This window comes from Pterocles gutturalis, unplaced genomic scaffold (genome assembly GCF_000699245.1).
Source record: "Pterocles gutturalis isolate BGI_N339 unplaced genomic scaffold, ASM69924v1 scaffold361, whole genome shotgun sequence".
Classification (NCBI taxonomy): Eukaryota; Metazoa; Chordata; class Aves; order Pterocliformes; family Pteroclidae; genus Pterocles; species Pterocles gutturalis.
Window position 1 is genome coordinate 15,514 of NW_010105115.1, and position 18,039 is coordinate 33,552.

At 35.0% G+C, this 18,039-nt stretch overlaps 1 protein-coding gene across 2 annotated transcripts in view; it reads left to right on the forward strand.

Annotated features, from left to right (window-relative positions):
- The window catches only part of ARHGAP5 (Rho GTPase activating protein 5), a 36,722-nt gene that overhangs the window by 7,764 nt on the left and 10,919 nt on the right, over positions 1 to 18,039 (forward strand). Inside the window, exon 2 of one of the 2 annotated variants that reach the window (XM_010087241.1) lies at positions 6,825 to 6,972. In XM_010087241.1, coding sequence (XP_010085543.1) covers positions 6,825 to 6,972 — 148 coding nt within the window. The remainder of the gene's footprint in view (positions 1 to 6,824; positions 6,973 to 18,039) is intronic. The other variant, XM_010087242.1, reaches the window with a different exon arrangement.

Here is an 18,039-nt window from a genome sequence, read left to right on the forward strand (position 1 = left end):
TTTTTCTGTAAAAGTTTCTCTTTTGAGAAAGCACCTAGTCCTTTCTGCTGTTATTATGCAAAGTATCTCTCAAATTAAATGCATTTTCCAGAGTGAATTCTCCCCTATATCAGCGCTCTTTCTGTATTTGATTATTTGTTTCCTTACCAGTGTTCACAAATGCAGAACAACTAAGCACAACATTCATAGGCAACTTTGCCTCAGCTGTTTCTGCTTTGCCAAGTTAGACCTCTCCAGCTGAGATGTGTGCTCGTTCATCTCCATGTCTTTTTCAAAAATTGCAAGTGGGAACTACAGGTAGATGCTTATCTCCATTAGAATCTGTAACACTGTAATGCTAAGGTCTAGTATAAAACATGATTGTGTGTTGGTACACATCAGTCTTTTTGAAAGTAGCAGCCTTGTAGGTCATATAATAGACTAATTTTTTTCTTTAGTTTAACTTGATGAGTTTGGAGATACGGTGCAACAGAAAGAAAAATGCAGAAAATTTCAGGACATGAAAGGGCAGCGAACATTCCTCAGAGGATAAGGATCTTGCTGGAGGAAGCCTTCTTACCTCTTGGACAGGAGAAACCTCTTCATGTGTGTGCAGTAACCCTAAAGCTGCAACTCTCATGCAGTTTGTGTTGATATGAGGCCCAAACCACAGTGCTCATTGGCTTTTAAATTTCAAGCTTGATAGAAATATTTTAAAAATTATTTGTCAATTATAATTTATTATTATTAAATTAAATAATTGCAGGTTATTTTTGACCCTTGCTGTAATTTAGTAATTACTTGTATAGAGGAAGTGTGTCTGTTCTGGAAACTTGTAGCTATTCCATATAGTTACAATTAATACCCTTATTATTATTTATCTTTACTTCAGAACTGATGAGTATTAAAAATTTACCCATGTAATTTAGAGCTCTTATTTTTGTGAACACTTTGAAGTATGTTGAGTGTCTAGTTTACGCTGTGTTTTTTTCCCCTCTTATAAAATATAGTTGTTTTAGTTTTATCTTCCCCAGTGTATCAAAAGCAGCACATATCCTGAATAAATTTCTGCAAAGGGAAAGGCAGAGCCTCATCTTGAAATAAATTTTGCAGGCTTCTTGCCTTGTCACGGGAGAATTATTTTGTTAATAAATTTGTAAAATTAGGAATAAGATTAATATGAGTATCTTTCATTTTTTAATATGAAAATTATTTAAATACTTCTGAAAACAAATCCTAACTACAGAGATCTTGTAAACAGTAAATTAACTGACCAGTGATAATTCTTCAATGTACCATTGTTAAAAGTTACTAAATCTGAAAAAGTTTCACTTTTTTTTTCTTGGGCCAACAGTCAATAGTTTTATTATTCAGGGTCTGATTTTTTTTTTTTCTTTTTGGTGACTGGTGTTCCCAGTTGTGTTGTTAAATTAAAGCTGAAAAACAGTGCTGTAACACACTCTGCATTGTAACCTTGTTTGCAAACCAATTTTGTTGCTTCCAAAGAAGATTGTGAATGATGTTCTTTCCGTTTTCTTATACCAAGATGATTGTAAGATGCCTTTGAATTTAAATTAATCTGAAAACTTGTCTCAGTATTTTGGCAAGAAAAATCTACTAGCACCTTGATGAATTCTCACGTATCTTACTCTTAGTTCAGAACACCATAAAAGTAGTATAGGTTTGACATCTGTTTTTCCATGTTGGAACTCGTTTGCTCTCATTATAATTTCAAAACTTTATGAAATTTTATGTTGAGACTATTACTGAAATAGTGTCAGGAACTGCATAGCCCATGTATGTTGATTTCGCTTTTAATGAGACTATGGTAACCATGTAACAAGTGGGAGATCATCTGACATTTTTGCTCAGCTCTTCTTGTATAAATTCTATGGTTGACTTAGCAAAGTACTGTCTACTTCAGACTGGAATGTGCACTGTTTTTCGTTTTGTTATTTTTTTTTTTCCTCCTGAGGAGAATAGGAAATATCAAAATCTGTAGTTTCAGTTTTCATCTGTTCAAATTTAGCACTCTTAAAATGCATATTTGCAGCCATATGCCTTCTTGAGCCTCTAGTTTAAAACTGTAACAGTCTGTAACTGTAAAAATGACAGAAGTCGTGAGGGGAAGAAAGAGACCATGTTAGGGACCGTCATCTGCATTATTCATGTGTCATAGTTTCTGATGAGCTAGCCATGAATTAGAGATTACAAATACTTGATTAAGCCTATAAAATGAATGCTGTTCATGGTACATGTTTTTATGAAGTATTTTAATGGTCCTGAAAGTATTGGCTTTGGCCTCCATGACCTTAGGGCTGACTGCAAATGAAGCAGGCAGAAAATTTCTTTTGTATTAAAAGTAGTGAAGTGTGTAGGAGGTAGATAAGTGGCTAAATTTCGGCTTTGATAAATTATGGTGGTAGTTCTGGTGGGATGGAAATGACAGGAAAAAGAGAAGGGGAGTCCTTCTTGAACAGAGAGGACTTGCTAAAGCAAGCAGCCCATCCATAAAGGGGTTTGGTAGGTATGTTTGGGTATTTTAACATGTTTTTAATTTTTTCTAAGTTAATTTTAAAAGGTTGTATTTAAGTGCATTGTACTCTCAAGACTCACAGCTGGCTGAAGTCTCAGCCTAGTTTCTCTAGAAGATGAGTGCTTGCTTAGCTGGTTGTCTGGTACCTATAGTCAAGAGGGTTAATATACTTTCAATTTTCACAGTTTTATGCTTTTTATAATACAATTTCTAGTTTTGAAATCAAGGATTGGATACTGTGCCATGCTAGAATACATATTTTCATGTTTATCGTGTCTTAAGAGAAGTTCAGCTTATCTTTTGCAACACGTTTCAGTGATTAAGCTACTGTAATTAAAGCAATAATGCAGTAAATGCTGTTGGAATCACCAACACAAGGCAAGTTTGGGATTCTCAGAGTTAAAATGCTTTCCTGCCAAAAATATGTAAGGATCAGCTGGAGGTTTGTCATTAACCTCTGTTAGGATATGAAGAGAAGTTGTCTTTGGCAAGAAGCAATACTGGAAAGCTCAACATTAGTGCAGCAACCAATTATAAAAAACCCCCAGATTTATATGAAAGCTAAGGATTTCAGCTTTATGGTGTTGGGCTTGTGTTTTAATTACTAGCATGAAACAGTGGTGTGTGAAACAATGAGCTTTTTGCTAGGATTAACTAGGAAAACTTTTGTGGTGGTTCTTGTTTTCTCTGACTTGGTGCCTATTAGTCCTTTCTTATTATGATGTAGAAGAATCATAGAAAATTGTCTTTGACTGTGCCTAGATTAATGCTCGCTGTATGCAGTATTAGGTGACTGCCATATTGTGGGAGTAGGTATATCGGGCAGAACTATTGAACTAAAAATACCTGTGGCAAAATTGTCTAAACCAAAATCTAGAAATTGAGAAATGATTCACCTTCTTCAGGTGCTGTTGGTTTAAATTAACAATTTAACAATGTTTTGGTTAAATGTTGTTTCATTAGAGAACTTTTAAAAGTTAATTTTACACAGAAAAAATTATTATATTAATTATCTGGACTAGCAGATTTAAAATTTACACACTATGACTGATGGATCAGAAAAGCTGCCATTTTCTCAGTTTGGGGAAGGGAAATTCAAAAAAAAGCTTTCACTAAAGCTTATTTTTGTTAGAAATAGGACCTGCATTTTTTTCCTCAAGTCAGCTGAGCTTTTGACAAAAATCAGGTCTTTTGCACAGTCACATGCCTTTTTGTTCAGAACAAGGTCTCTGCTTAAGAAGTCTAGACATGCAACTTAACGGAAGTATGGAAGTCTCAAAGCAAGAAATAAGTGTAGTGTTTTAATACCTAAAAGTTTGTTGTAAATTGGCAGAAGTATTTTTTTTTAAAGATCATGCAGATAGTATTATTTCTGGGAAAATTTGATCTGCACTGTCATTGGAGAGTTTACACACTCACATGTCCCAAAAGAAAGGGAAATTATAAGAGAGAGATTTTGATAAATACTGGACAGGAGAGAGAAAAAATACATAATGAAAAATAGTGGGAAATAGCTGATAAAATTATTATTGCAACATTTTGTGCCTTGTGAAATCCTAATTTCATATTTATGGAATAGCCCTGCACCGACCATCTCTTCTCTCTACTTCTAGATCAGTTTTAAAAGGACTTAAAGGGTTTTTTTTTTTCCTTCTCTTTTATTCTGTATTCTTTTATTCTTTATTCTTCTTTAAATTCTTTAGACAAATTCTCACTTTCCGTATCGGAGACTAAACTGATTGTTTCAAGTAGACATTTAATCTAAGAAATATTTCTGGTTTCTTGAGTGTATAATATCATACTTGATATTTCAGTCCCTTACAACCATTCTTCTAAACGCAGAACAATTGTTGGAGAAAAAAATTCTTTAATCTGGCTTTGCAGCCATATTTGATATTTCAGACTATTTCCAAGTATTCTACACAGATAATTAATATTAATTGCTATTATAATTGTAATTAAAATTCTGTAAAATCCCTTTTTATTGTTCCATTAACTAGACTGCTTTCCACTCACACCAACAAAATTCGTTCATATTTATGTTATGCTAATATTATGTCTTAATCAAAGAGACACTCACAGTCGTCTTCTATCTGCTGTGTCTGAAATACATAGTCTGAGTGTTGCTCTGTTTATTCTAAGATGATGGGTAAGTGCATCGAACACCTTGGGGGAAAAAAAAAATTGGTTTTGCTTTTTTTGTTGCTTTAATGTATGTATCTCTAAAATGTTCTTTCATTCAACATTTGACAAAAATGTTTTCACAGAATTTTACATGTTCTTTAGCTTCAGCTTGGCTCTTTCAGCTGCTGCTCATCAGAACTGGAAACATTTATTGCCTAAATAAATATGATTTTGACTCTAAAAAGAAAATGGCCAACGAGGTTGAGTACTGGGGACTTCAAAGCAGGGGACTGTTGCAGTGAGAAGAAGGAAGGAAGAAAAAGCTGTTTCTAATGTGAAGGCACATACTGCCTTGAACCATCGATATCTTATCCAAGATGAATAAAAGTTATGTGAAGAGTTGACAGTTGAAAAGAATGCTCTCAGACATTGCCTGCTTTAGTCATGAAAGTTTATCCTGAAGTTTTATCCTAAGCTTTTTTTTCCCTAAATGTTTTATTAGATTTTCAGTTAATGTAAAGCTTGGGAAGAAATGGATTGCTGGAGAGCAACTTCTTTCTAATGTTCTGAAGAACTTCCTAATAAATGTTCTTTCCTTCTGAATTGTAAGTGCCAAACCTTTCACAGAAATCCCAAATTTGAAAGATAAGCCTAATTTTTTGTTAGCCTTCTGTTACTGTGGTCAGTCATGGGTACTCTGATTTCAAGAAGTATAAGCTGTCTTACAAAGAGACATTCCACATAAAAAGCCTTACTAGTTTAATTATGTTATTGAAAGACTTAAATGAACAGATTTTTTTTTTTAATCAGTTGTTGAAGTTCCACAGGTGCTGTAGGGTTACAGTTGAAGAAATGTTCTTTAGGCTGTAGTTTCCACTTTTCCGCATAGAGTTCAACGTCAGCTCATTAATTCTCAGTGGGCAAGTCAGTCATGAATATGGACCTTCCTAACTTGAAGTTTTAGGTGGTCTATAAGGACTGATTAAGTAAATTTGATGGTATGAAAGTCTAGAAGTCAACACATTGGTGTTTTTGTGTCCTTTTTTTTTTTTTTTTTTTTTTTTTTACATGAAGAGATCGAAATTAAAGACTTTTCTGGATGTGAAACATAGAAATGAGACATGCTTTGTCTTAATAGTTAATTAAGGTGTAGTCTTATAACATTCTAGAAAACTCGTTATTAAATTTAAATCTGGCTGGGTTTTTTTTGTTTTTCTTGTATTTTGTACTGTTAGATGTTGACTGAAGAGCTGTATATGAAAATGTAACTGCTTTTAACTAACTTCTTACTGTATATAAACTCAAATGCTAGATTTTAATGGTGATGTTCATTCAGTTTCCATGTTCAGTTGCTAGTGTAAAGCTAATTGATTTACCATTTGTATGTCCATCTCAGAATATTTTCTTCAATATTCAGAGATGAAATGTGGTATCTCATACAATGTAGTTCTTGTAATCATCCAAAGGTGATTTGTCAGTTGAACTGATAAAACTCCATGTCGGTAAAAAAATTAAGCAAGAAAACTCCATATGAAGCTCATAGTCTTATTAGGTTTTGATTGGATGCAAACCTCCTTTTGGCTAAAATCCTGTGCCTGTAACAGCACAATCATGCTTAATAGGGGTGTCTGCAACTCTAACTCTGAGATTGTTTGCTATACGTTCTGCATCTTCATGTTTCTAGAATAGTTGCAGTATAATGATGATTTAGTATCTTTAATGAGACGTGTACAATTTTTTTTGTGATATGACACCTCACAGTCTTATAATGAAAATTTCTCTAGAGCTGTGGTTCACATGTGATTCATGTAGATTCCTTTGTGAATGGTGCTGAAGGTTGGTAGGGAAACACTTGTCATAGAACTATAAACAAGTAGTGTGTTTACTTTTGTTCCTGTAGTATTTCAGTCTTTAAGGTCCTTTCCAACCCTAAACATCCTGTGATTCTATGATTCAATTACTGGTGCGTTGTGTCATCTGTTCCTAATGTGATAGAAAAATGACCAATTCTATTAAGTCATTTGAGTACTTTTTATCTACTGAATGCTATTTTAAAAGTATGCTTATTTTTATTCAGTTTGCCGTAATTTTAATGTCTGATAAATGTGTGATCTGTTTGTTTTTACTGAATGGTTGCAATATGAGTTGATTAAAATATTACTTACATAACTCTGTTTTGTTGTAGCAGAAAAAGAAAACTAAGCCATTCAATCCTCCAATCCGTAGAAACTGGGAAAGTAATTACTTTGGGATACCACTACAGGATCTGGTTACACCTGAGAAACCAATACCTCTGTTTGTTGAAAAGTGCGTGCAATTCATTGAAGATACAGGTAAGATAGGAGAACTATTGGAGTAAAGACTCCCACTTTACATAACAAGTAAAGCCTCTCATTCTTTGTTTTCAAACACTTTTAGAATTTTATCCTAGAAATAAATAATTATGGGGAAAGCACATTTTAAAAGTAGAATATGTTCTCTAAATTGTATGCTTAATATGTCTTTTTACACAAATATTTAATTTATTTTTGACAAATATTTGAGGTTTCATTTCCTATAATTAAAAAACTGATACCACTTTCTAATGCGAAGTGACTTTTCACCCAATGGCATTGCAGCCCTACATGTCTCACTTGCCACTGTATTTTACTTCATGTATTAAAAAGCTTTGAAATCCACTTCTTTTTAATTGCAGAAAACTGGTACTTGGTATAGTTTAATTAGCTTGCTTGCTTGATTCTGCTGGTAAACCTAGTTTTGCATTTTAACTTGTTACAGTGACAGAAACATTTATTTTCTAAATACTGTGTAATTCTATATGAAAAACGTTAATTTGTTTAACTTGCGGATTTCCAGGTTAAAGTAAAATACTAGCTTTATATGTGTTTGTAATAGGGTGAAATTTCACCATATGGTTTTCCTTTCTCCTCGGCTTCCTGGTTGTGTTTGTCCCCTCTCAGCTGGTTTCTGCATTTTTACTGTGTGAGCAGGAGGCGAGTAGGATAATCTTGCTGGTCCAACAGCAGACTACATTTGAGGGTGGGCCGTTGTTTTGAGGTTTGGGAGTGACCTATGGTTGAGTTTCTTTGATTTTTATTCTTTTTTGTTTTTAAAGATGGCAAGCACCAGTTTTCAGTTAGGGTGTAGATCTTGCTTGCTCTGAAGTTGCTTAAATGCTGTATTGCTATATTTGAAGTAAGTGAGACTGACTGGAGCTGAAATATGAGCAGGACCATTTTTTGATGGGTGTCTGCCGTTCTATATTTTTTTAGAATAAACTAAAATAGCACCTTTTCTTAGTTCTGTAATGTATTTTTTGGCTGTAAGATGACAGTAACAGTTTTAGCAAGAGTAAAACTGAAGAGTTTTGTTTCTTAAAGTAAAATTAAGTTTTACTGCCATCTGTAAGAGTAGTGTTTCCAGAAGAACTACTACAGGTGGTGAGCCTAATAGCTGTTTTTGAAGACTTATATACTGCATTATTGTAATAAAAAAAAATCAGGTGAAACCTCATGCACTGATCTTTTGGGAGTCAGAGATGCAAGTATAAACCTGTCTTTAACCTTTACCTCCCATTGATTCCTTGCCTAGAGGCAGGAGGTGTATTTTCCTTCCTCTTGCTTTTGCTTTCCCCACCTTACCCAGGAAAAGAAGGGGAAGAAGAAGAAGGGCAAGGAGTAACAGAGTGGTATAGACAATTTAATATATATATACTGTGTTTGCTATTGTATGTAGCAAAAAAACCCAGAAAAACAAATCACCATAATTTTATGGGTGAGTCACTGTCTGAATTTATGTTCTTTAAAAATGTCTACACATAGATATTGTGTATAGCTATATAAAACGTTCACCAGTAATGAAGACCAAATGACTTTTTGAAGAGTTTGTAGAATCTAGAAGTAATATCTTAAATTTAAGCATGTTTAACTTTAAGAATACTTTCAAACAACAAAATCATAAATTTAGAATTAAAGAAAATTGTGTTTCCTTAAAATGTTGTCTGATATCTATTCACTTTGTCATAGGCTTTTGGAAGAAAGTCTAGTATTTCTCCCAAAAGGATTTTCACCAGCTCATAGGGTAAAGGAGAGAACTATAGTAGTGTGGGAACATGATTCTTTGTCTGTTTTTCCTCATAGTCCTCAAAATTACTCAAGCACCCAGAAGATTTAACACTTTTATTCTCCTCTGATGACCTGTCTTTGAAGGATAAGATATTCAGTTAAGCTGCAGATCTGTTCAAAATGTGAGGGCCTCAGGAGGTACTGCTTTTCCTTTAGCTGGTTCAGTATATGTTAGTGCATCCTGGGATGCTTCTGTATACTTACTGAAAACTACAGAATTTTAATTCTAGCCGTATGTGTAAGCTGGACAAACATTTCACCATCTGCATGCTTTGTTTGTGTCTGTGAAGACAGTAGTTGTCCTACTGTTTCTGTTAAGCACTTGGTAAAAATGGAACAAAACCTCTACTTTTGATCTGTATTACAGTTTTCTTTCTTTTACTCTGGATTCTGTGTAAGTAGCTTTGTTTGTTCAACTTCCATATTTGCTGTGGCAATTTTATTTTTGGCATGTATTATTTTTATATTGGGTTAATATTCTGTAGGTATTTGAGTTTCAAGCAGTGTTCTTACAGAACATATTTGTTGACTCAGAGAGGAGAATGTTTCCTTGAATTGCTTTCAAATCCTGTACTGAGATAAGACTTCATCACTGACAGTGACTGTCTGAGGGAAGATTCCACAAATACAATTTTGGAGATGATCAGTCTGCGGAAGGCAAGTCATGTTCTATTGGCTTCAGGCTGGAGTCGAGAATGGTACCATTCTCATTTGACGAAGCTATTGTATTAGCTCCTTGGCCCTGGGGAGTCAACCAATACTTCAGCTGCGTCTCAGCAAGTCAGCCTGTATCAGTACTAACTGTAGTAAATACCAATGTTCAATATCATTGTCTTTGTAATCAAGAAGTGCAGTCTTTTCTGACTCTTCTTGAATGAGGATAATCAGTATATTTCTCTTACAGAGGACATGTTTGTTTAACTTTTCCTTTTAAGGTACTTTCATGGAGTTCAGCTCCTTCCTTTTTGTATTACCACATGTAATTTGCATTGTGACTGAATTGCAGGTGTTTTGAGAAGATATGATTAATCTCAAATTGAAGGGCTAATCTTAATTTTTAATGTTCCCGATCTCTGCCTCGTGAAATTATACAAGACAGTGCTTTGTACCCACTCATCTAAATTGTGACTGAGGCTGATGCAGTGTGAAAAACAGTTTTCTCAGCTTTGTTTTGGATGCTTAGATGAAAATATCAGAGTGTCTTTGAAGATTCTTGTTCCAGCCTAAACCTTAAAGAATTGAGCACATGCAGAAAATACCATCAGATTTTTGTTTTACCATACTGTTCTGGAATATCCTCACCAAAAAAAAGAAGAGTGTGCATCAGTAGAAGAAGGGACAATTTGGAATAATTAAAGTAAATCCAGGAGCTCAAAAGTTCTAGCCTTTTATAAATCAACAAATTTTTCTTGAGGGAGCCATATGGATCCTGTCAGGGTAAAGGGAGATCTGGGAAAGATAAGGGATCCTAAGTCAGGGCCTACAAGTGTAGTTATTTTCTGTGTGTTCCTGCTTAGTTTGGTATTTCCCAACAAGCAGTTTTATTCTGACCTAGTTTAGCTTTATGGAGTCAACTCATTTCTGTTTTGAAAGATAATCTAGGACTTGAATCCCTTTAGAATCTTTTTGATAGTATTGGATGTAGAAACTAAGGGGGCAAAGTGGTTAATACTTGAGCAGATCTAAACCTAATAAGCAGTAAATATATATCAGAACCTCCATTTCAGCAGCAGTGTGAGCTGTTGCTGATACTGACAGTACAAAACAGTAATAGCACATAATACTTTTGTCTTGTTGGGACCTATTAATTAAAACAAAAAATGTACAATAACCTGTAAGATTATCGTAATTTTAATAACACTGTCGCTTCTGGATAAGGAGTGAGGAAAGCTTGGCTAAGTATCATAAAAAAACTTTATGTACTCACACATTGTCCATGATTATAGGAAAACCTTTTCTTTATCCAAGCCTTTCATTTTTGAATTAATTGTAATTATAGCCACATGAGTAATCTGATTGCTTATCAGAGCTCTTTTTTTGTTAGTTCATTAAACAAGATGATCAAGAGAATTTTTATCTCTCGGGTAAGTAACTTGATAATGGTGAATTATCAAGTTTTGCACTAGATGGCTTGGTGTAAATGTACAATGTTTGCAGGAAGACTTATTTTCTGGTAAAGATATGGTGATCTTATCTGTAACCTTTTGCAGACTTTATAAACACTCTTCTGTCATTAATGACATAGCATAATGTATAAGCTGCTGATGTTTGTATGTTTTTACCTCTGTCATGTTGTTTGCAGATCAGTATGTAACTTACTCTTGAGGGCAGCTACTTAAACTGATTTTTTGACATTGGTAGTTATTTTCAGCTAAGTGCTTCCAAAAGATTTTGATGATAACGTTATTCTAGTATATTTTGTTGCTTTCTCCTGATGGGCTGAAGAGGTAACTTTGTTCCATCACTTGAAATGAACTTTAAAAGTGTAATTGTTTTTCTGCAAACTAGATTTATAGAAATGTATTTAGCAGGGAAACTAGACTTCAGTTTTGATTTTTAAGAAAATTGTAGTGGCTGGTTTTGTATAAAAGTAATGGTGCTATGATAAGACGTGCTCGGAGAAAAATGAACTGTTAATTTTTAAAAAAAATTCTATCCAATGTAGACCACTACTTTTTTCAGTACAACTCAGTTTTTCTAAATGTATACAGAATTGACATACTTTTTGAAGCTAAACTGTTTAAGTGTATTAATAGCATTAATTCTGTGTTACTCTAAGAATTATAGTGTAGAGAGCAAGGAGGATATTCTGATACTCTTGATAGTTTTGTTTGAAAGGAATTCATGAAGGCCAAGTTAATTGTTTAATTTCAACAAAATGTTGGTATGATTTTAATTTATCTTGCAATACCATGTAAAAATATCTATTGAATGTCTAATTTTAAGTGTAAAAAGTTTGGCAAGTTTGCAGCTTGAGTGGTTAGTAACACTTTATGCTGTTTTACTTGTCACCAATTTAATTTCAGGTACTGTTTGTGTGCTATTCAACACGTACTGTTGTTGATTATTTTCAACTTTCACAAACTTATAATAATTTGAGCAAAAAATACTCATACTAATTCATAGTATTAGCTTATCAGGTTTTTTTAGTGTTTCAGTATTGTTTTACTTGGTGTTTTGGATTTACTTTTTGTATGTATCATCATGCATTGGTGAAAACTTTGGTATAAATTACATTTCATTCTGTTACAAAGGAAGGATGCATCAAATTAATATTATGAATACGAGCACAGCTTAGCCATTTAATAAATATAGCTGTTGACTATATTCAACTCTAATAATAAGAATAGCAGTATTTTTATGTTTTTTCTTTGTTTTTTCAAATGTTTAAAAATATTTGGAGAATATTGATATCCATGTGCTTCACTGAGAAGATTAGAAATTTTAAGATTCTGTGCTTCATAGAAAACTGATAGAATTAATATAGTGTTAATTCTACATGAACAAGTTGAGGGAAGAGAAGTTTATTAGAATAATATGTATTTCAATAACTTAGTTACTCAATTTATGTGAGACAAGGAATGGAATAAAGAAGGAAGAATGAATTCAACAGAGCCACATCTCATTTGGTGTCTCACATGGTCTCTGGGGAGAGCTATTGGTGAAATGAAAAATTATGTACTCAGTAAATGTACAATGATTACTGCTTTTGATATTATACCTTTTTGTAATGCTGTTAAATTTACAGTTTTGGTGGTAATTTGAGTAAAAGAACATTACCCTCAGTGAATTTTCTTCTCACCTAAGTTATACCGAGGTCTTTTACATTGAATCTGCCATGAGGCCAGATTTTGACATTGAAAGTATAGATAATGCAAAGTTTGTCTCCAGAGAATGACAATTTTGTAGAAATCAGCAAAGAAAATGAGTCAGCAGTGCCACTTGAAGTAAAAAGGCTGATAAATAATTGGAATATATTCATAGTGGCTGCAAAATCCAGAAGTTCAAGATGGATTATCTCCCCTTTCATTCAAAGGGCTTAGGACAGCTGGAGGCTTTTAGGAGTCTGTTCTGTTCGACAGACAAAACAGAATGGGACAAGAGTGGCCATCCCTCTTTGCCTGGTGTATGAGAGCCAACGTTCTGAGGGTAGTTTTGTAAGAAACAGTGTAACAGCTAGTTAGATCCTCTCCTCCTCTGTGCTTCTGTCACTTTTTCCTTCTGGGTGGTTGTCAGATGTACGAATCAGTGGAGTTCACTGTCTTGGGAAGCTGCATCAGCAAAAATGGACAAGGTTCTGCTGTTCAGTATTACAGCTGGTATAAATCAAGGGTCAGATGTGTGTAAAGCAGGGAGCAGGACTATGCAGCTACAGCAAGGGAAGGACAGAAACAGGGGTTGATGAGGCAGTGAGTTAGACTATCTTTTTCACTGATATGAGTTAAATTGACTCAACTCTCCATGAAGCTTTAAGTTTAGCAAAAAAAATGCATAGGCTGTGATTCTGTTGCTCTTGATTCTGGATAGATACAGTAGCAATAGAGTTAAATAGCCCTATGATACTTTTTGTACCCTCATCAAGTTTGTGAGTGATCATAGAGTCCGTAGGGTGGTTAATATATTCAAGGCCAGGGCTTCTGTTCAGGGGAACGGGATGACAGGAACCTGATAGAGTTCAACTAGGACAAATGCCAAGTCCTGCAACTAGAGTTGCAGTGGTACCTTCTGAGGTCTTGACTGGCTGGATAGCAATAATTCTGAAAAGGATCTTAGGGTTTGTGGGGGAATAGGCTAAGCATGTCTGTAGTGCATCCCGCTAATGATGCCTTTTGTGTTGGACTGTCCCAACAGGAAGGTAGGCACTACAGCTGCAGAAGTTATTATTTGTTTTCACTCTGCACTTGTTAGACCTCATCTGAAATACTACAAGAAGGATGTTGACAAACTAGATTGAATCTAGCAGAAGAGGGTCAGAGGCTGGAGCTGTGGGTTTGTTCAGTTTGGAGAGGGAAAGGCTGAGGAGATAACCAAAGTGGTTTTCCATGCCTATGAGGAGGTTACTGAGAAGGTTTATCCAGCCTCAAGTACTGAAGTATGTGTCAGGAGGATTAGAGACAATGATCATTAAAATATGAGGTTCCAACTAGAAAGGAAAAAATTCTCTGAGGACTATTTAAGCAATGATTCAGGTTCCCCGAAGAGATTGTGGGCTCTCTGTCCTTGGAGATATTCAAGATCAGATTTAGATAAGCGACCCAATCTGAATTCAGCATTGACCCATCTTTGAGCAGGATGTTGGACTAGAGGATCCCTTCTGTGATCACTTTAAAATTGGCATAGAATAGGTTTCAGTGTTTAGGAAACTGTACAGCAGTTTGTGTGTTGCAACTTTGGAATTAATCAACAGGGAGGAAACTCTGTCCAAACTCGAGAGGAGGGGAAGACAGGCATCAGTTGTTTCTTCTAATGGAAGACTGACTACCAGACGGATGGAGGAGGAGCACATGTGTTAATTTATTAGTGTGAGAATCACTGAAAACTGTAAACAAATATGTTTTGAAATATGCATAAACACATGTGCACTTGAGTGGTATTGCTAATTAAGATATCTCTTCAAAGGAAACATCAGGAATTATGTAAAGAATTCCTAAACAATGCAGGTAGGACCAAGATGTCAATATCTTTTGCAGCGTGCTTACACTGCTCCTCTTATTCCCCAAGTTTTCTCCAGGCCCAAAGGGACCAAATGCCTGGAAAATTAGTTTATCTTCCTATGTCACCCAGTTTTAATGAAATAAAGAATGCATCTACCTTTTCCTAGCCATGTTTGTCATTAATTGGAGTCATCTGTTTTTTTTGAAATGAACAGGCCATGAAATATGTGATTGTGTGACACTTGATAAAATGATTGAGAGCTTGTTTAATAATTGGTTAATGTAAATTATAGCAATGTTAATTTGGATGAGAGCTTCCTATTTTTTGAGTCTTTCTAGAAGTACTGCTTATTTTCTTACACTGCTTTTATTGAACATTTCAATATTCTATAAATTTATTACAAGAAGCATTAAGACACAGTTTTTTTGTTCTGGTTTTCAATGTGTGAATTGACTGTCATGGATATTTAAATGTCAGTGTTGATATGCACAGATAGAACACATTAAATGTAGAATTTTAAATGTATTTTATGTAGGTAAATTTAGTGGTAGACTCTTCTTACTTGAAAAGAGTTTGGATTCTTTGCTCTGTAATTACATATATTCTAAGATGTAGAAACTACCGTTCTGGATCACTAAAGTGTCAGTTCCTTTAGTCTTGTGTAGTCTGGGTAGCATAGGGTTTGGGAAGAGGTATACCAGGTCAATCTGTGGAATAAAATTATAGAATGATATGGATCACAAAATTTACAAAGGTTAAGTGTAGGAATGATAGTCTCAGCTATTGTAGTGAAGAATAATGCCAGAAAAGTTCTGTTGGTCACTGTAGGGATAGGAGTTAATCTGGGAGGTAAAGGAGTTAAACTGGGGAGAGACGGACTTGCTGTCATGAGGTGGCATGTATTTGGAAATGTAGACAGAACAGTGATAGTGGAACCTGGCTACAGATGTCAAGTTGTCAGATACTGTGTGACTTTTCAGCAGGCTGAATATTAGTATAGCTGCTGTCACTCAGGAACAGCCTTTAAAATCATCATAGACAGCTATCTCAATCCCTCAACTCTCAGTACTTGCTATCAAGCAAGCAAAAAGAGTTAAAAAAAAATTACAAGAGTGAGTGATAATGGGAGAAAATCATGTTATTATGTAATTCCATGGTATGCACACGGTTTGAGTACTGGTTACGATTCAGTTCAGTCTGTCTTAAAGCAGAAAAGAATTGAAAAAGAAACTGCATATGACAATAATAGTAACTCTTGGATAAAGAGCGACTGAATTGATTAGCTTAGAAAATTTCTGAGGCAGGGGAATGATATACATTTAAAAAACATAATGCTGGGAAAGACTAGAGAAGTTACTGCTTTTTAATAAAGAATAAAGGTTTAGTGAAAACTTCAGGTACTGAGTAGAAACCCTGTGTGCTTTGATGTACACTCCTGAATTACAAAACTACATTTGCCATGGGTTATAAAGACCACAGGTAAAATACTTAAAGGGGTTTGGATGGATTAGTGGAGGATAAATCCCCAAGTAGCTATTACAACACCTTATGCAAAAGCCTATGTAAGCCACCATTTGCAGGAAGCTGGGAGGATATACCACAAAAAAATTGCTGTGGTTTTTTTTCCTCCTACTCTTCCTACCTCTCTTCTCAAACATATGCTACTTACTGGTGTGGAAACTGGATATTGCACCAGGTAGACTTTGGTCTGCCCTTAGGTGCTGAAGTTAGTATGTTCTATGGAGGAACCAAGAGTTGTGAAATATGTTGATGCCTGGGAATGAAAGTGTCCTGTGAACTACGTATGCATATAGGTGCAGATCTGCCTTGCTCATTTTCTTTGAAATGCTTTGAACCCCATGTGAAGTTCCAGTTAGATGGGATGGAAACCTGATCAAAACTGACAGCACGAAAGAAGGCGCATGAAGAGAATTTATTAGGCACTAGGAGGTACTTTGAGAAGGGAGTAGTCTTGAAGTAAATATAGGCTATTGTGACTTGAAATAAGGAGAATCTAATTCTTTAAACCTAAAGGTGTAGTAAAGGTAGCAGGACAGAAGAGCAAATAAATTATTCTGATATATAAAATTATAACAGCCATTGTGTCCAGTAAGGATATCTTTAAAATTACAGCTGGACCAGAAGGGAAGCAGGATAAGAACGTAGATGAGAATTCTGAAAAAAATCAACAGGCTCGCAAATGAACAAATTGAATTTTTAAAAAGCTGTCAAGAAGGTATAAATGTTGCATGCATGCTCTCATGCTTTCTCTCTCTCTCTCTCTCTCACTCTCCCCCTATACGGATATACATTATAAATACCCAAGAAGTTTAAAAGCTAAAACTAGTGAACTAGAGTGTCTTATACTTGATGAAGATCTTGATGCAACAAGCATTGCAGAGGCCTGGTTGGATAATAAAAAATGGCGAGAATTGAAGCATTACTTAAAAATAATGCTTTCAGACTCCTAGCTTTGTGTATGCACACAAATGGATTAACCTTGTCTCCTTGTGTGCCCTAGAGAAACAGTAGAATGATGGTTGACCAGCTGTTTCATGAAGTGTACTTTCTAGAATATACAAGCAAGAAAAATTATTTTTGCTTGAGGAATTTAAAGACAAATTTAGTCAGCTTAATACAGAATTGCAGCACATAGGCTGTTTTGGAAGATGCCTACATTCAGTGTGTATCTCCTTGTTTAACCTGAAAAATTTCTGAAGTACTGCAAGTTGTCTTTCTGTATTTCTCAGAGCTGTACTGGTTTGAGCAAAGAGGTGTCTACTACATGATGTAATCAGGGAGGGGGTGGGCGGTGAAGCCCGGGTACTTCAATAGAGCATCTCTGTCTCCACCATAGCCCAGGTCAAGTACACAGTGTTTAAACACTCCTGCTAAACAGTGACACTTGTCAGAAAATGCTATTGCAGCACATTCATTTCCTTTTGTGTAGAAAGAAATTGAATAGTAGTTGGATAAAACACAGAATACCCTGGGGCTGTAGAGTTTCCAACTGAGAATTCTGTACTGAAGAAAGAGAATCCTGATCCTAGCTTGTTCTTATCTACCAGTGATTTTTTGTATTTCTTTCTTTACGACTTCTGGAAGAGGAATGCAAAGTGTTTCTCTCTGTGATAGTGTGTAGCACATTCAGGGCAATCTTTTGAAGACAGGTTTGAAACCCCTTCCAGCTGTGGAAGCCATTGAGTCACTGAAATGACTTTTTGCACTGTGCCACCAAACTATACTTCCTGGTGCTTTTTGAGGATATCAGTGAATGAGGCTTGGTTTTTTTTGAAATGATTGTTTAGATATATATTTCCAAGAGAAAACTCCTGCCTGTGGATTTGGAAAAATGGTAGGTATACAAGTTTCTTGAAGAAAAGCTTACTCAGATAGCCTTGATGCAGTCAGTAAAAGAGGCATGTGAATTATCAAGGCATTAAGAAGGAAAAATTGAGTTAGAGTTGATATCAAATTAATTGGTGTAAATTTCCCAGCAGCACAGTTAAGTGCTTTCTGTACTTTGAGCATTGTAACACGATTCCTAGTTGTTTCTTGGTAACTTAAAAGGCACACTTGGTGATGGTGGTGTGACAGAGGAGTTATGTATTGATCTGATAA